Below are 17,469 nucleotides of genomic sequence, written 5' to 3'. Positions count from 1 at the left end.
GGTGAAACGCTATAAATAACAGAGGGGGAGGGGAGACGGGGCTGGTGGGACGCCAGGTCCACCAAACACAAGCAGATGTTCCCCTTCCCTGCAGGGCCAGAGCTGGGACTGGGCAGAAAGGTGGCAGCTCCAGCATCCAGAGATCCCCCCCCTCCCCCCAGGCAGAGGTTTTCCACCAGCCAGGAATAAATCCTTGGGCAGGACCAGCGAACAACCTGCTGCCATTTTTATACAGCCACAGCTCTCATTACCACCCGCCCCCTTCCCGAGGAGGTGTTTCAGCTTCAACATCAATGGCCAAAAGAGGAAAACCTCACATCATTCCTCCAACACAGACCTGGCAGCCCAGGGCCACTCAGTGAACGCTCCTTCTTCCCAACGTCTCCCACATCCAGGTCTCAGCAGGACAAAGTTTCAGATGCTCCCAGGGACTGCAGAGTGCCCATGGTTATCTCTACCCAGGAGAAAAGGATGGGCTCAAACGTGGCTGATCTGCCTCCAAACAGCTTTTGGCAGAGCCTGTGATCACCCTAAAATCAGCAGTTACCTTAAATATCACCAGCAGGAGAACGGGGTGCTGCAGGCTCCTGATGGTGACAGCACAAACTGTGCCTCACCTCAGTGTCACAGCCCCGTGTCACCACCAGGCCCCTCACCTGCCTGTCCCCAACACAAGTTCTGGGCTGTTGTATCTTATTTAAATCTCTTGCATTATTCAAATTACTCCAATTATTTAAATTGCTCCAGCTGGGTTTGAATAACAGAAGCATAAAAAAATTGATACTTATTTTAAGGGCAGCAGACCCCGAGGTTTGTGCTGTTTTCACAGTGCTGCTCCCCCAGCATCCTCCTGCCATCCTGGGGGGCTGCACCAGCACATGCCCAGTGCCCTTTGGATGCATCCCTCTGCTTTCTCTGCCAACAGGCAGCACAAAGACAGCGAGTGAGGATGGCAGTGAGTGATTCCAATTAGCAGTGGAATACGTCCAGCCACGGCCAAGCTGCAGCTGATAGGGTAATTTGGATACTTCTGGGATTTTTCTGATGATAGTCCCTGTGAGGAGGAGGATCAGCCATGCCACAGAAAACCCAGACTCAGCTCCATGCCACAGAAAACTCGCAGCACAGCTCCTTCCAGCCCTGGAGGGGAAGGATGATGCCCATAGTGGGCACCGAGCCTCATCAGGGTCCTGCTGGCCCCACGGACACTTGCCCTAAGCCCTGCAGCCCTTTTGGACACAGCAGAGGGGACAGTGGGGGGTCACCGGTGCCAGGGTGGTGCAAAAGTAATCACAAAAGATTAATGAGGCCCTTCACCATCCCATGTCACCACAGCAGCAGCAAGAAGAGGTTTGCACCTTCTTTGTGCCTTCGACCAAAGTGCCCAGCTCACCCCCAAGCCTGGTCCTTCCCACATGCTGTGGGATGCAGAGAAGCTGTGCCAGCACCCTGCCAGAGCTGTGCTCCAGGCACAGCCAGAGGGCTGCTATCCCAAGAAAGTGCCAGGCAGGAGAAAACAAGAGCAGGAAGGATGTGGAGGGTGGGGAGGCCACCCGAGGTGCAGCCCGCAGTGACAGCGCTGCCAGGCTGCGGGATGGCACCACTCCCACCCCGGCACTGAGGCAGTGGGAAAAGCAGTTTCCTCACAGCTCCCATCAGGGCTTCACCTCCAGGAAATCTCCTGCCAAACAAATCAGAGCTTGACCTTCACCACAGCTGCCCCGAGGCGCGGGGGTAAGCCTGGATTTGCCCCTCTCCGAAATCCCCGGCACCGCAGCATTACAGAAATCCCTGAGCACAAAGGGGCCTCTCAGAATGGGGCTGCACCCGACCACGTCCTGCTTGGGACCTCGTGTCCCCAGTGGGGACAAGCCTGGGTGAGGGTCCCCGATAGGCACATCCCGGCTGTGGGAACTCCAGCCCTGTCCACCCCACAGGGTCCAGCTGATCCCCCCAGCAGCGACGTCTCAAACAGAGCTGTCCCGGCCATTCCCTGGCAACCCCACAGCTGGGGAATTTCTCAGCCACAAGCTGCGGGAAGCAGCATTTTTTCCCCTCTTTGCTGGCGTTTGTGCAGACTCAGACAGCAAAGGCACCCACGCTCTCCCCCCGGGCAGGGCTGGAGCCAGCAACAGCAGCACAGGCTTGGCTGGAGCAGGGAGCAGCTGGCCCAGCCCAGGGAAGGAGGGAGGGAGGATGGAGGAGACCGAAACCGCCACGTGCACGTGTTTTCATGGAGAGAGACAACTTTTCCAGCAGGATCTGCCAAGGGAACAAGCAGCCGGGATACCAGAGAGCTCCTCTGCTCCAGAGGGATCAGCTCCAGGACAAGGTGGGGCAGCAATGTGAGTCCTGGCAGTCTGGGATTTGTCCGAGAGGAGAAACATGGAATCTCCACTCTGGATTGAAAGGGATCTCAGCAGATCCAGAGGGATCAGTTTTCCACGGGGTTGGAGGGAAAAGAGCATCGGTCACTGTGCAGGGCTTGAGCTGCTGGAACAGGGGAAAAAGTCCTTCCCACGCTCAGCATGAACCCCCAGGCGAGAGGAGGGATTGCTCTGGACAATGGGAAGGCAGAGGGAGATGCTGGGAATAAGCTTCCCCAACCCCACAGTGTTCCCTCCCTCCGCGGGGGCCGTGCTGCCACACAGAGCTCGTGTCCCCCGGGGCACAGACGCATCCCAGTCCGTGACACCCCAAATCAGAGAGCTGCCACCCCCAACAGCACATCTCCATGGACAGGTGATGGAGCCCAAATGAAGCCTCCTGCACAGGGCAGAGCCCCAGGCACGGCTCCCACCCGAGCTCAGCATCGCTTCCAGCCAGGGCTGTGCCAGAGCCGGGCACCCTCAGGCTCTGCCCAGCCGCCCTTCAGCCTCCCCAGCTGCTTTTTGAGGCCAGGCCTTGAGCAATCACCAAACATTCGTTCGTGCTGGCCCCATTCCTTGCCTTCAGTGACCCTGGGTCACCAGCAGGAATCCAGTCCTGCAGCTTTGTGCTCCCACGGCACTCGCCTGGCACCGCGGCTTCCGAGGAAAACCCCTCGAGGTGGAGGGGGCTCTGTGATGCACCAGGCACTGCAGGGAGCACCTCCCACCCCCGAGAACACCCTGCACCCCAGTACAGGGAGGGTTCTTGGGAAAGGAAAAGTATTTTCCCAAGGACTGAGGCTGCTCGGGCTCTGTACTCCTGGCTTTCCCCATACCAGGGCCAGCACCAACTGCTCAAACCCACCAAGACCTGCCCTGAGTGCCTGATTTTTTAGGGATAGGGTGCAATCCCAGTGCCCTGCAGAAAGCCAGCTCTTAGTCAAGGCATCTAACACAGAATGGGGAAAACCGTTCTGCACTACAGGCCAGCAAGGACACGGCTCCTGGTCCCCTCCACAAGCCCCCACCCTGGAGAAGAGGTCATGGGGGTGCTACACTCAGCCTTGCAGAGCCCCATAAAGCACATGCAGGGTAAGAAGGATGGCACAAGCCATCATGCTGTCCCTTTGGGGCTTGTTTTCTCCTCCTGCTCTGCCACCAAGCCCCCCTGGGAGCAAGGGGTGCGATGGACACAGGGCAGGGGGACAGAACTGCACCCCCCAGCCCGGCCCCTGCCCAGGAAGGGGGAGAACAGGCGCTGCTCTGTGAGTGCTGGGCCCAGGGAAGTTCAATAGTTTACTCCCAATATTTGTCTTGGCCGGGCAGCCCAGCTCGCTGGAGGAAATGGGGCAGGGGGAGGGCTCCAAACATCCTCTGCATTCCTTGTAACGAGAGCAAAGCCAGCGCCAGGGCACCCACGCTTGGGGTCACCCAATGTGAGGCCTTTTGTGTTTAGAAATCCTGCAATAAAATATCCAGGGGTGCAATTTTCCAAAGAGCAGCAGCGGGGTGAGGGGCCTTGGTCCCAGCCCCTCAGCATGACACGTAAACTACTCCCTTCTCCCAAAAACCCCCAAGTCACAGCTTCTGCACAAAATCTGCTGACCTGGGCACAGCACCCACAGCCTCCAGTTCCGCTGGGGTTTCCCTTGACCTCCCCCTCCAAAACTCAACCCTCCTGTCACTGCCCCCATTGCACAACACTGGCACCAGCTCCATCCCACGACACTGCTGGGAAACACAGGATCAAACCAAGACCTGACGCAATCATGGACCATCAGGGCTCCTTCTGCTGAGCGCCAAAAATGACATTTTTTAAACCAAGCTTCTTAAAAATGAGGGGGCCACAGATGATCCCCCTTGCCAGAGAGCTGAGTTTATCTCTGGCTGAACAGGGCTGGGGCAGATAAGGGGGCTAGGGTGGCCCTTGGAGCCCTGTGAGCCCCAGGCAGCCGGACACGGCGTGTTCCCAGTGCAGGGGGAGGATCTCCCATGATAACCCCGGAGCCAGCACCGGCTCCGGCTGCTCCTGCTGATAAACCTGGGGTGAAGGGGGTGACGGTGCCAGCCCTGGGGCTCTGGGCATGCTGCCATCCGTGCCTATGGCAAGGGTAACACAGAGCCTCAGGAAAGAGGGAACAGCCCCAGAACGGCGCTCACAAAACCAAAAGAGGGCTTTGGGTGCCCAGCACAACCCATCAGTGACTCCGAGGGGATTTTTATCCCCACATTCCAGCACAATACAGGGTCTCCCACATCCCCATTGCTCAGCCCCCCGATGCCAGTGGAGCCCAGCTGACAGACAAGAGCAGGGAACTCTTCCAGGCAAAGCTGACTACTCACCCGCTTAGAACTAATTAGGGCTTGTCTTAATTAAATCCTGCTAACCATGAACAACCCCAAGGCAAGAATTAACTGATTTACCTGGCATGGCCTCTGGCTGCTCACGAGGGACTGCTGTAGTGGCAGGAAGGAGCCAGCCCTAGTGCTGGACACAGCGAGGCAGGAGCTGTCAGGGATGGGGAAGACCCACTGGAGACCTTCCCTGGGGCACAGCATCAGTCCCCAGGGAATGCCAGCCCAGCCAGGTGGCAGGGCCACATTCCCAAGGGTGGGAGCTCAGCCTGCCAAGGCTGGAGCAGAGGATTAGCCCTCCCACCACCTTTTGTGCTGCTCCTGTCTTTAACGGGATTAGTCCCTGTAATTCCATAAGAGGGTTTAATCACAGAGCACCCTGGGGAGCAGCGGGGCTCCAGCTGGGGAGGCAGCAACCCCACCCCCAGCAGATGGTGATGGAGAGGCCCAGGAATACAGTTGGACACCCACTCACTGCTGCTCCTGGTCCCACTCCTTCCTCAAGCATCCCTGGGACAGCTCAGTGCCAGGCTGGAGACCCTCCCAAGGGAAAGACCCATGGCCAGGCAGTCCAAGTTGTGCAGCTTGGAAAAGAGAAGGCTCCAAGGAGACCTCAGAGCCCCTTCCAGGGCCTAAAGGGGCTCCAGGAGAGCAGGAGAGGGACTTTGGACAAGGGATGGAGGGACAGGACACAGGGAATGGCTTCCCACTGCCAGAGAGCAGGGATAGATGGGATATTGGGAAGGAATTCCTGGCTGAGAGGGCAGAGAGGCCCTGGCACAGGGTGCCCAGAGCAGCTGTGGCTGCCCCTGGAAGTGTCCAAGGCCAGGTTGGATGGGACTTGGAGCAGCCTGGGATAGTGGAAGGTGTCCCTGCCCATGGCAGGGGGTGGATTAACTGACCTGTCCCTTCCAACCCACACCATTCCAGAATGGTCTGCCCACTGAGCAGTCTCTCACTTTCACCACACCTGCAGGGAATTGTCTTCCTTCCCTTCCCAGTGCTCACAAAACTACCGAAATTCAGCTTTCACAGGCTCACCACTAACAAACATCCCCCACCAGCTTATTGTACCTGGAAACAAACTCCTACAAAGCTTTAGTGGGAAAAGAGAGACACTGAGCCAACAAAATCCAGCTCCATGTCTGGATATGGTCTGAATGTGCACAGCAATGGAACCAAAACATTCAGGAGTCCAGGCAAAATGTAGTGAAATTAAATTACAATATGGACCTTGCCAGAAAGAATTATATCAACAGCTTGGGGTTCAATTCCTTCTTTACAGAGACCTGTGGATCTGGAGAAACCCTCTACTGATTACAAGTTTAATTTTTGCTTTCTCATATCCCAACCTAGAGTCTCCCACCACCAGTGCCTGTAAAATCTCCATATCTAGAGACAAAATAAAGGACTGGGAGACAAAACCAGATCAGAACAGACCTTCATTTACACCCCTAAGCTCTTTTATAGTCCTGGGTATCATTCCCCCTCACAGCCTTGCTCCCCCAGACCGGAGGGCAGGAATGAACACGGAAGTGATGCCACATTGTCAGGGCTCTGAGCACTCAAGGAATGGTGTTTTATGGGTTAAAAGGAGCTCTTTAAAACCTCTTTTGCAAGTCAGGTGTACCTGGCTGGCAGCTGGAAGCCTTGGGCCCCTCCAGCCCGGGAATTCACACTGGAAGTCAGCAGCACGTGGCACCTTTGTTCCACGTGCTCCCATTCCCCAAAAGCAATCCCACAACTCTAGGTGAGACCAGCACCATGTCCAGGGGCTGGGCAGAAGGAGCTGGGATTCCCCCAGATCCACAGCACCACCTGAGGCACCAGCAGATTCAGGATCCAATCCCTGCAGATGATTTATCCATCCATGCTGCACAGCAGCACTGGGACAGCCCTGGATAAACAGCTGGGAATGCGCAGCACATCCCCTTCTCCACAACTCACTTGGGTCTCAGGACTAAACAGAGAACCCCAAAACAAACAAACAAACAAACCAACCCAAACCCAATATTGTTTTAACGTTTCCTCTGCCATGTCAAGCCCACGAGCCTGAGCAGGCTGGAGGAGCTCCAAGGGACAGAGCAGAGGCACAGCAGAGGCTCTGTACAGCTGCCAGGGCACACGCAGAAGGCCCCACCGCTGCCAGAAGATTTTTAATTTATTCTAAACCATTTAATAGTTCTGCTATTGAACAGAACCATTGTCAGCTGGCCCAGAGCCCACTCGTGAGCAGGGCTGGTTTTGAAGGAAAGCTGCTGGAGCCCATCCCTGAGAGCCGAGGGGGCTGGGGAGAGCTGCACTTCCAGCAGTTCCCACTTAATATCAGCTTCCCGATCATTTCGAGGGAAAGTTTTTGATTACTTGAGGATGCAGAAGGGATCAGCACCGGCTGGACCACCCGCAGCATCTCCAGGTGTCGGCAGCATCAGCGCCCCGCAGCTGGGTCTGGGGTGGGAGCAGCACCCCCACACCCTCCCGCCCCTTCCCAGGGAGCTGGGGGGGTCCCGGGGTGACCCCACTGCCCGCTCGCAGGACCGGGCGTCCCTCGGGAGCGTGCGGCTCCGGGAACAAAGGCTCTTGGCAGGGCACGGCTCCTCCCGATGCTAATCTGCCTCTCGCCTCCCACCCGCTTTGTGTTTCACTAAAAATACCGCGGCGGAGGAAGTTTGTGCCGCGGGGTGGATGCTCTCCTCCCGGGGAGGGGCTTCCTGCGCTGCCCCGGCACGAAAATAGCCCCCAGCCCCGCTCCTCCACTGCCCCAGCGAGGCCAGGCAGGCTGGAGCCGGGGGACGCCTGCTCAGCCCCCTGCCCTGTCCCGCAGCCCACCCACGGCTCCCGAGCCTTGGGGCTGGGACACAGCCCCAGCGCACACGAAAGGGAGCTCTTTGCATCCAAACCCCTTCCCGCAGCACGGGCAGGATGGATGCGGGACCCCGGGGCTCCCCCTGCCAAGCATCACACGGGGTTCCTTCACCTTACACCCCCCAGGGAAACTCGTCCAGAACGGGGAGTGTTTCCAACAGGATTCGGCTCAGAACCTTTCCAGCACCTCCTCTGAGTGCTGTGGTGATGCCCAGCACACGCTGCTCACCCCAGCCAGAGCTGGAGCTCCACAAATGCCACTGCCAGCCCCAAACTCACACCAAAACAGCAACAGAAGGGAACAGTGTCAATGCACAAGGGACGGGCAGACAGGGCTGTGTGGGGCATGCGGCTGGATCTGCAGGGCTTTGGGATGCAGAGCCTCCCAGCCTCTGCAGCAGCACAAGCACCCACCATCATCACGGAATCCTGGAATGGTGTGGACTGGAAGGGACCTTCAAGTTCACCTCATTCAGACACCTTCCACTACCCCGAGTTGCTCTAAGCCAAGTCCAACCTGGCCCTGAACACTTCCAGGGACGAGGATTTGCATCTCCACGTGCCCCAGGCGCCATTCCCGAGGTGCCGAGCTGGAGCTGCTCCAGAGCCCACCCCAGCCCGGTGACACGCGATGCCAGAGCCCGGCGACATCAATAATGCAGCGGGGTCAGCGCCAGGGTCCCCACAGCTCCGCCCGACTGCTGCCGCTGCTTCGGGATTGAAGCACTAATCCCAAAGGCAAGGGATCCCTGTGCCACTCCTGGCTGAGCTCCCACAGAATGCGGACCCCTCATGGCCACGGGGGTGCCCAAGGCAAGGACTTAGGGGGCTGGCAGAGGCTTTCCAGCCCCACAGGCACCTTCCCTTCCTCATCCACCCCATCCCATGTCCTCAGCCAGGAACAGCCGTGCAGCCCCCATTTGTCTTCAAGCACAGACGGGCACAGCTCCCAGGGTGACACATCCCTGCTGTCCCCATGGGCACGAACACGGCTTCCCTTCGGCTCTGCCCTCCCAGACCCACAGCATCCCCAAAAATAGCTGCTGTGGGAAGGGGAGGGAATGCACCGGCCACAGCCACAGCTCCTTGGGCTCTGTGCCCGAGGGTTTCCCCAAACCTCTGTCTGCACAGCAGGAACCTCACCCAGGCTGTGCCAGGGCTGAGCTTTGCCATCTTTCCCATCACCCTCTCCCACAGATCTGAGCCTGCCACGGGGAGTGGAAGATGCTGCAGGGAAGTGCTTTAATTCAAACCATCCACTTATTTATTTTTTTAAATTGCATAATTGCTGCAGACATTTCTGCTCATGTTTGGTTTTATTACATCTTTGTGGTTATTCTACAAGCCCTAAATTTTGGGCCTCAACTGAGTTGGCAAAGTGCTCCAAAAACATCTGTCCTGAGTTACTCCCCTTGCCGCTCTGTGGCAGAAGACATCACAACACAAGGGGTTTATTTGCAACAGAGAAAAGTTCTTACTCCTGACCCAAAGAGAAGGGTAAATATTTACTGCCTCGAGGTCAGCACTGACCCTACACCTGGTCCCGACAGGCGCCCAGCCGTCGTCCTTCAGAGAGCTGCACATCTGTCCCGAGACACGCAGGAGGCTCAGGAGCTGCCACCACCCCCGTGTCACCTCAGGGACACCATCCTGCTGCCTCCAGTTCCTGCCAGCAGCAATCCTAAGGCGACATGCTCCTCCCCGAGCAGGGGACAATCAACAACCAGCCACTAATTCCCCCCCATGAAAATTCTCAGACTCAACAGGCTTGAATCCAGCAGCTACAAGCTGTGGGTTTGTTCTCCTAAGGATAAACTCTGGAGAAGTTTATCTTTCGTAGAGGTTGTAAAGGTTCCTTTGCACACCCACTCCCTGCAGACCAGAGCACAAAGGAAGGGAATTGCATCACCCCCAACACCTCTCTGGCTTTGCTGTTGTTCTTATTTCTCCTACAAACACACCTGGAGAAGACAGCGAGTCCCAAGGACAGCCCTAATGTGGCTCACACAGCCTAATGGGGCTACAACAGGGTCCCACTGCCAGCACATCCCTCCCAGTGCCCAGCAGGAATGGGACAGCTGAGCCACAGCCCCTGCAAAGGTGCTGCCAGCCCTGGGCCAGGACACCTGCCCACCATGGACACCTCTGGAATGACCAGCAGCATCCAGGTGAGGCCCTGGCAGCCCTGCAGCTCACCTGCCTTCTACACACCACCAGCCCAGGCATTTAATTCCAGCCACCCATGGCCCAAAGACACCTTTGCCATTAACACAGCTCACACCAAGCACTCAGAGCAGCCCTTGCCACACTGGGACCCCCCAGCCCTCACCTCCAGACCTGTCAGGGGTGCTGGAGCTTGGCAGAGCCAGAGCCCTGGGAATGCAGGAAACAGCCTGGTGGCCACCAGAGCCGGCTGGGGACAGGGGAGTACCTGGTATGGAGGACATGTACCCTGCCAGGGGGCAGAGTGGGATGGGCAGCAAGGGACAAATCCCCCAGCCCAGCAGACACAGGAATGGGCACAATTCTGTGGGACAGGACAAGGCAGCCCCGGGTCCCTGTGCCACCACGGCCACACAGGGCATGAATCCCCACGGTGCTGGGGACAGCAGAGCTGTGACAGCCACAGCTGCTGACTGCCAGCCCTGCCGACCTGCTCCCCAGGCAGGACTTTAAATATGTGCTGAATTATTCATGCCATCACCGAGGTTCCTGGAGCACGAGGTCCCGGCCACCAGGTCCCTGCCAGGGTGCACGGTGACCTCCCCAGCCATGGCAGCTCCGGGGGGATCACCCCTCTTGGGAAATAAATCTGGGACAGCACTGGGGGGTGGCAGGGCTGTGCCCACCCTCCCTGCTCCATCACCTCCCGCTGCCCACCACAACCACCAGATTTCCCTCCTCGTTTTGTTTCAGTTGCTCGTCTCCTGAGACAAGGAGGCTGCCCTGAACAACCCCGGCCTCAAATCCAGGAAAACTCCAGCCTTTATATAAACAAATGCTGCTCACAAAAATGCAGCTCCCTGGGAGCAGCCCGGAGCATCAGCCCCAGCTTCCACAGGGGCAGGCTGGGGCCACAGGTCTGCAGGGGGGAGGGAGCTGCCTTTTCTCCTTCACTGAATGCCACAAGTGAAGCTCACAAAAACCCTAAATCTGGCTGGGGACAAATCTCTGAGTGTATCCCAGCTGTCACAGCCCCATTGCAGCAGCAGAAATCTCCCAAAAACCCCTCACACTCGGGAGCTGCACATTCCAGTGCCTGTGATCTGCTGAATTAGGGTCAGGCTCAAGCTGCCCCGTAGGAGGGACACGGGACTGGGGGCCTGAGCAGGGCAGAAATCGGGGTCCACCACCTCTTATCCACCATACCCTGGCCTCCAGCTGCTTTGGGAGCCAGCAGGAGGGACACACCACCCAGCCTAAGAGCCTGGAGCAGGTTTTACCACCTTTAATCAAGCAGGAGTGCAAGGCACAGGAGCAGGATGCAGGTCCTGCTGCTCCAGCCACCCCTGGCCTCACCCCAGAGTCACACATGGCTCCAGCACTGAGAAGTGACCTTGGCCAGGACAGCTGGCAGTGCCCAGCTCTCCTGAGAGCTGCCAAGGCAGGAGCAGACCAGCTGCTGGCCCAACATGCTCAGCAGCCTATCCCCATCCCTACACGGGGGAATCACCCCTGGAGTCCGTTCCCTTTGTCCAGCCCAAACATCAGCCCCGTCTCCAGCACGGTGAGCACTGAATGCCCAGGAAAAGCCCCTCTGAGGGAAGCACGGGCTCTGCTCCCCGCTCCCACCCCAGCCCTGCTCAGCTCTCCCAGTCCCACCCTCTCCTTGGAGGAGCCAAAACCCAAAGGCCGGAAAGGACCGTCCTGTTCCCCCGGCCTGACTTCCCGTCAGCACACGCTGCTGGATCCCGACCAGCTCACGGAACAGAGCAGGAGAGGAAATGCCCTGTTTGGAAAGCCACCCTCAGCCATGCACAGCCACCCTCTGCTTGGGAATGGCTCCTCTCCTACCGCCCATCCCAGGGGGACTCCAAGCCCCAGGGGAAACACAGCCACCATCATCCTCACACAGGCCATCCAGCAGCTTCAAATCAGGCAATAAATACAGAAAAATAAAACACTGCCTCCAAGCCTGCCCCTGGCAGCCCCAGGGAAGGAGGATCCTCCTCTGCAAGATTCCAAACAGCTCCAGAGGGAAGGACCTGAGGTGAGACCCCCTCTACTGCTGGGCTCCTCCTGCCTCATACCAGCATCACCCCGTATCTGCACAGGGGGATTTCCCCACAAGAGGTTCCTGAGGACCCAGCATTTTCCTGACTTTCCCATGGATGTCTTCCTGGCAGCTCAGCAGCCACTTCTGGGCCAGCACTCAGCCACCACAACTGCTCCAAGGGGACAGACACCGACCTGGCACTGCAGCCCCTGCAGGGCCCCCAGGCAGGAGGAGGAGGGGGATGCCCACGGCAGCTCCAGGCTGAAGAGGCTGTTGAGCACCAGTGCTTGTGGCCAGCAGCACAGGAGAGAGGGAACACGGACGGGAAGGGACAGATGGCTGTGGAGCAGGGCTGGAGTGTCCAGCTCGGCCACACAGCACCCATACAGCTCCGGCTACGTTCCCACCTGGAGCAGGGGCAGCCTGGGAGCCAGCCCCGCTATCAGCCCAGCACAAGCCTGCGCCGTCTCCGCCAGCCCCTGCAGCCATGGAAACTGGACGTTTTCCACCCCGAATTCCTTCCCTTTTGGAAAGGAGTTTACTAATAAAAGGCACTTAGTGCCGAATCACAGGCCAGACCCAGGCTGCTTAAAAAGAGCCAATTTCCTTCCTATTTTGCCCCAGATGTTCCCTCCCTCCTGCAAATAATGGAGGGAGAGAAGCTCATTCATGAGCTCCAGCTTGGCCACAGCCTTGCTCTGGGCAGCCTGTCCTGGGGGAGGCTGGGACGCTGACCTCGGCTGAGGCACTGCAGGGTCACTCGTCTGCAGGGTTGACAACCCCCCACAGGTCCCCCCAGCAGCTCAGGAGACCCTCAGGGGGCACCAGAGGGGAGGGAATGCACAGCCCCCAACAGCCAATGCTGCTTGGAGCCAGAGATTCCAAAGGGCAGCTTGGGACACATGGGGTCCCCAAGCTGGCAGTAACACACAGAAGGTTTTTCTCTGATGGGACAAGCCGTGCTCAAAGAGGGAGGAGATCCCAGGGGGTCACACCCACTCCCCACAGCCCCGCTCTGCCCTCACCTTCCTACTGCCATGTGAGGAGAAGCTGTGGGAATTCCTCTGGAGGCTGCCCCCGCTGAGATCCAGCTGAGGCTTCCACACCTCCCCATTGTCGCTGGCCAGGGCCTTGGCAGGTGGCACGGCAGAGCTGAGCAGGATCCCATTGTGCACCATGTCCTCCGTGCAGGTGAGCCGCAGGCTGCACAGGTACTCGTCCGTCTCCTTGTCCACCACCAGCAAACGCGTCTCCGTCTCCACGGCCTTGATGCGCTGCACGACCTGGGAACGACAGGGACAGCTCAGCATGAGCCCAGGGGACACTCGGGGATGGCAGGAGCTCCACCCAAGGGCCATGAGCTCCCCCACAGTGCTGCAGCTTCGGTCTGGGTGAGGGTTTGTGATGGCTTCCAGCCATCAGTGATGGGGAGAAGGGCAGAGCACAGCTTTGGGAGATCCCTGGCAATGATGGTGCTGGCTCTTCCAGCCTGTGCCTTGCAGCCACACAGCAGCTCTGCCCAGGCCACCTGGGACCACCTCCTGCTCAGTCAGGAGCTTCCAGATGCTGTCACTGCTCCCCAAGCATCAGCAAACCTCTGCCTGGCACTGTCCCCTGGGGGGACAGCACAGTCTGCCCCACCAAGCAACACCCTCATTTCCTTGATCCAGGGTGTCTTTCTACTCCCATACCCAGGGCAGCAGCCAGGGTGCACAGGAAGGCTCCAAGCACCCATGCGGGCAGCTGGGGGCTGGACTGTCCCCAGCCACACTGATGTACAGGCTACCCCTAGTCTGGGTGGATTTAGGAAGGAAATGGCCCAATCCATGCATCCATCCCCAGTCCGTGCTGGGGACCAGCAGAGATAAGGGAAGCCAGTGCTGGGAGCAGGAGATGAGCCCATCCCTGCCGGGATCCAGCTCCAGGCAGCGCTGAATGGGGACATTGTCCTGCTGCTGCCCAGCTCCTTCGCAGGGATCAGTGACTGGCAGAGGCTCCAACAGACACTCACAGTGGGGAGAGCCAGGAGGAGCTGATTCCACAGCCAGGCAGGGGGTAAATCCCACCAGGGTGGGCTATGATGGAAACAGGGAAAATCCAGAACATCCACAGGGAAACCACCTCCAGACTCACTGCTGGCAGCCACGGAGGGCACCTCCTCCCTGCACAGGCCTTCATCCCAAGGAGGAGGAGGGGTGGCATTGCTGGCTGCGCTGCTCAGCTGCCATTGCCAGCCATGGGGTGGCCCTGAACACCCCAGACATGCTGGGAACCCCCCAAAAGCAGCCTTGGGCTCCTTGCAGGGCTCCTGCTCTGATCTAGGTCACAGTGACCAGACACGCCAAGGTTAGAGTGACAAACGAGCCTAATGCGCAATTAACCAGCGTTTATTTACTCCCTGCAAGCTCCACTCAAGGTCAACAGAGCCAGTATCTGCAAACAAGAAAAAAAACCAGCCCGCAAGAAATTTACAGGCTGCAGACAAGGCTGTTCGTCCTGAACTAACTCATCCACTGCAGCCTCCGCCTGCACAGCGGCGATGCCGGGGCTCCCACCCATAACCAGCCTGGAGGGTGCTGACCCATCAGGCCCAGAAAATCCATCTGCTCCCATCCAGATCCATTTAGATCTGACATCAGACGGTGCTGCTGACACCAGCAGTGCCTGTGCAGGGACACTTCTCCCAGAGGGGACTTGGCAGCAGCAGCCAACCCACAGCAACAAAGATGCAGATGGGGAATGTGCTGGCCCTGCAGTGACATCCCCCAGACCCCACAGCTTGGGTGCTCCAGGCAGCACAGGGAATCACAGGGGTCCCACAGACTGCAGAGAAACTCAGAGGGTCTACAGAAGGGTCTGAACCTGGTGTGGAGCAGTGCTGGGCTCATCCCATTGACAAACCCCTCAACAGCCACAGCGAGAGCAGCGATGGAGCAAAGGTCCCACAAGCGCCAGGGGCTGAACCAGGCAGAGATGGAGAGCAGCACAGAGCAGCCCCCTACCCCCTCCCCACGAGGGGGATGAGCAGAAGGGGATGTGAGGAGCCCCCCAAGGCAGCAGGTCTTGCTGGGGACAGAGCAGAGAGATGGGAGGCAAAGCAGCAGCCCCCGGCGAGGTCCTGCCCAGCACCATACCCGTTTCCGAGCCATGCTCCCGGCCTCGAGTCCTTCTGGCTTCTGGAGACAATGCAGCCTCCCCAGCACATCTGGGATCTTCTCAGCACCCGACCCAGCCCCATGATTTCCGCAGCTCCACCCAAGCAGACTTTCACCCCTGGCGACAGCAGCGCCAGCCCGGCAGAGCCGGCCGGGGCCCTTCCACCCTTGCCAAACAACAGCCACCCAGCAAGGGACTCACGGTGCCACCAGGAGCAGCTCCTGCAGAGGTGCCCATGCCCTGCTCCATGCTGCCAGGCTCTGCAGGGACCAGGAGGCTTTCCCTGCTCCGGGCACAGCGGGAGGGCAGGAGCTGTGGCTCTGCCCCGTTTGGAGGAACCCAGGAGCCAGGATACAACTTTGCATCCGAGACATGAAACGTCCAGAGAACACGCTCTGCCTTCGCTCCTTGGGCAAGGCCAGGAAAAAAACAGAGAACAAAGACAAAAATGCTGCCAGCTTCAGCTGGAAACACAGTTACACCCAAACAGCAAGGCCTTGTGTCCTGCGGGCTCCGGCCCTATGCACATGGAGAAGTGCTACTTAGTCAAGGTTGGGGAAGGAGCAGCACAAGGAAGGGCCACGGTGAGGTGGCAGCTCAAAGCCATCGTGTGACCTGCCAGGGCATTGCCCTTCCCACGGCCCATCAGTGCCAGGTAGTTTTTGGGGGAAAGAAGAGATTCTTGTGGTATCAAGGCAGGAAAAAGGGTGATCCCAGAGCAGCAGGGCTGCTCCTGCTCCCACCACTTGCACACTTGTAGATCCCAGTGCCATGGCAGCTGCAGCAAGGTACTGAGTGCCTTGACACCCTGGATGGGACACCCTGCTCCAATCACTGCTCTGCAGCAGGGAGCGAGTGCCAGGGCTCCATCCTACCGCCAGCAGCAAAAAAATGGAAAAAAGAGAAATTTCCCCCTCCCATTTCACTTGACCTACTGGGACGCCCCAGCACGTTTCAAAGACACAGCTGGCTCCGCTATCGCCCGTCCCCAGCAGCCCAGCGCCAGCAGGGAGCTCTGGTGCCTTCCAAGGCACCACAGGAACACAGCTCTCCTTCCTGCCCAGCCAGATCAAAGATGGGGATCCTCCTTCAAGGGGTTTGAAATCACATTCAGGACAAACATCAACTTTCACACAGCTGGCTCAGATCATCAAAACAAGCTCGATTACCCACAAAACCCCACCAGGCTCATGGAGAGGAGTTCACGGGGCTTTATTGGAGCCACCTGGACAGCTCAGCCTCACCTTCAGCACAGCAACATCCACACCTGGGGGTGAGGTCTGGGAACCCACAGCCCCCCCAAAACTCTGCGGGGTTGAGGCACATCCCAGCTCTGCCCCCATGCAGAGCTGGCAGTAGGGCTGACCAGATGTTTTAAGTTACTAAAACACTAAATCCTGCAGAGCCCCACGAGCCACGAGGCAAATTGTGCCCCTGCCAGGCTCCAAGTGTCCAGCAGGACTGGAGCAGCTTGAACCTCACCGCTTCTTTTTTTTCCTCATTGCTTGTTTTTTTCTGCATTTCTTGGTTTTTTTAGACTAAATTGTTTGACAAATGCAAGTTCCAGTTTTACAAGCAGAAAATGCCACAGCCTGAAACAGCTTCTGTCGGAAAGCTGAGAAACAGCTCCCTTGGACCTCCCCGGTCACCGCGTGGTCAGGAAGAGCCACGACTCCCCTCCTATCGCTCTCTGGCCAGCCCAACTGCTGAACATCTGCACAGCTTTATCTGGAGATTTTAAGGCATCTTCCTACACTCTGGGCTGCACAAGCAGGCGCAGCTCGCCCAAAGCAGCCAAGAAAACCCACAGCAGAGCCGGAAATAAAGCCCGGGTCTCCCCATTCCTTTCCACCACAGATTACATAACGCGGCAGAGCCCTGCCCAACCCCACACACCTTCGGCTTTCCCACCTTGACACGATTACAACATCCTGTGCCCAGCAGCGCGACCCCGCACCCGCCCGCACACAGCTGCGGGTGCCGGGACACGCAAAGCCCCCCTACAGCCCCAGCCTGGCATCTGGGGGGGGCATCCACCCCGCCGCTGCACCCACCAGCACTGCCCAGGCCGGGGATGCTCTAGCAAAGATATTTTGGGTGAACCCCCCCCCCCCCCCTTTCGCCCGCCGCAGGGAGCTGGAGCCGGGCACAGCCCCGCCGCCGGGGTGCCCAGCCCGGGGTGCCGCGGTGCCCGTTCCCGCTGTCCCCCGGTCCGTGCCCGCACCTGGTGATGCGTCTCCTGCTCCACGTTGAGCCCGTTCACCTCGACGACGCGGTCCCCGGCGCGCAGCCCCGCCGCCTCGGCGGGCGAGCCGGGCTCCACTTTGCGGATGAACTGGCCGCTCTTGCCCTTCTCGCCGTGCAGGTGGAAGCCGTAGCCGCTCTCCCCCTTGAGCATTCGGCACAGCCGCGGCTTCAGCTGGTCCTTAGCCATGGCCGGCGGCGGAGCGGCGGCGGCGGCGGAGGCTGGGCGGGCGCGGGGCCGCTTTTATGGGCGGCCCGGGGCGG

The 17,469-nt window shown here is 58.8% G+C and overlaps 1 protein-coding gene across 2 annotated transcripts in view; it reads right to left on the bottom strand.

Annotated features, from left to right (window-relative positions):
- SLC9A3R2 (SLC9A3 regulator 2) overlaps positions 1–17,453 on the bottom strand; it is a 33,088-nt gene extending 15,635 nt beyond the window's left edge. The window contains exons 1-2 of one of the 2 annotated variants that reach the window (XM_042036972.1): positions 17,186–17,453; positions 12,831–13,088 (exon numbers count right to left, since the gene is read on the bottom strand). In XM_042036972.1, coding sequence (XP_041892906.1) covers positions 12,831–13,088; positions 17,186–17,395 — 468 coding nt within the window. In that variant the 5' untranslated portion in view covers positions 17,396–17,453. Of the gene's footprint in view, positions 1–12,830; positions 13,089–14,939; positions 15,001–17,185 lie in introns of those variants that run through there. The other variant, XM_042036973.1, reaches the window with a different exon arrangement.
- Between the last annotated feature and the right edge of the window lie 16 nt (positions 17,454–17,469).

Source organism: Corvus kubaryi, unplaced genomic scaffold, assembly GCF_017639235.1.
Source record: "Corvus kubaryi isolate FWS band 111438036 unplaced genomic scaffold, C.kubaryi_AGA036_p1.0 37387, whole genome shotgun sequence".
In the NCBI taxonomy this organism is placed as follows: domain Eukaryota; kingdom Metazoa; phylum Chordata; class Aves; order Passeriformes; family Corvidae; genus Corvus; species Corvus kubaryi.
The sequence above is the reverse complement of the archived record's forward strand: the minus strand, read 5'-3'. Positions and strand labels throughout refer to the sequence as shown.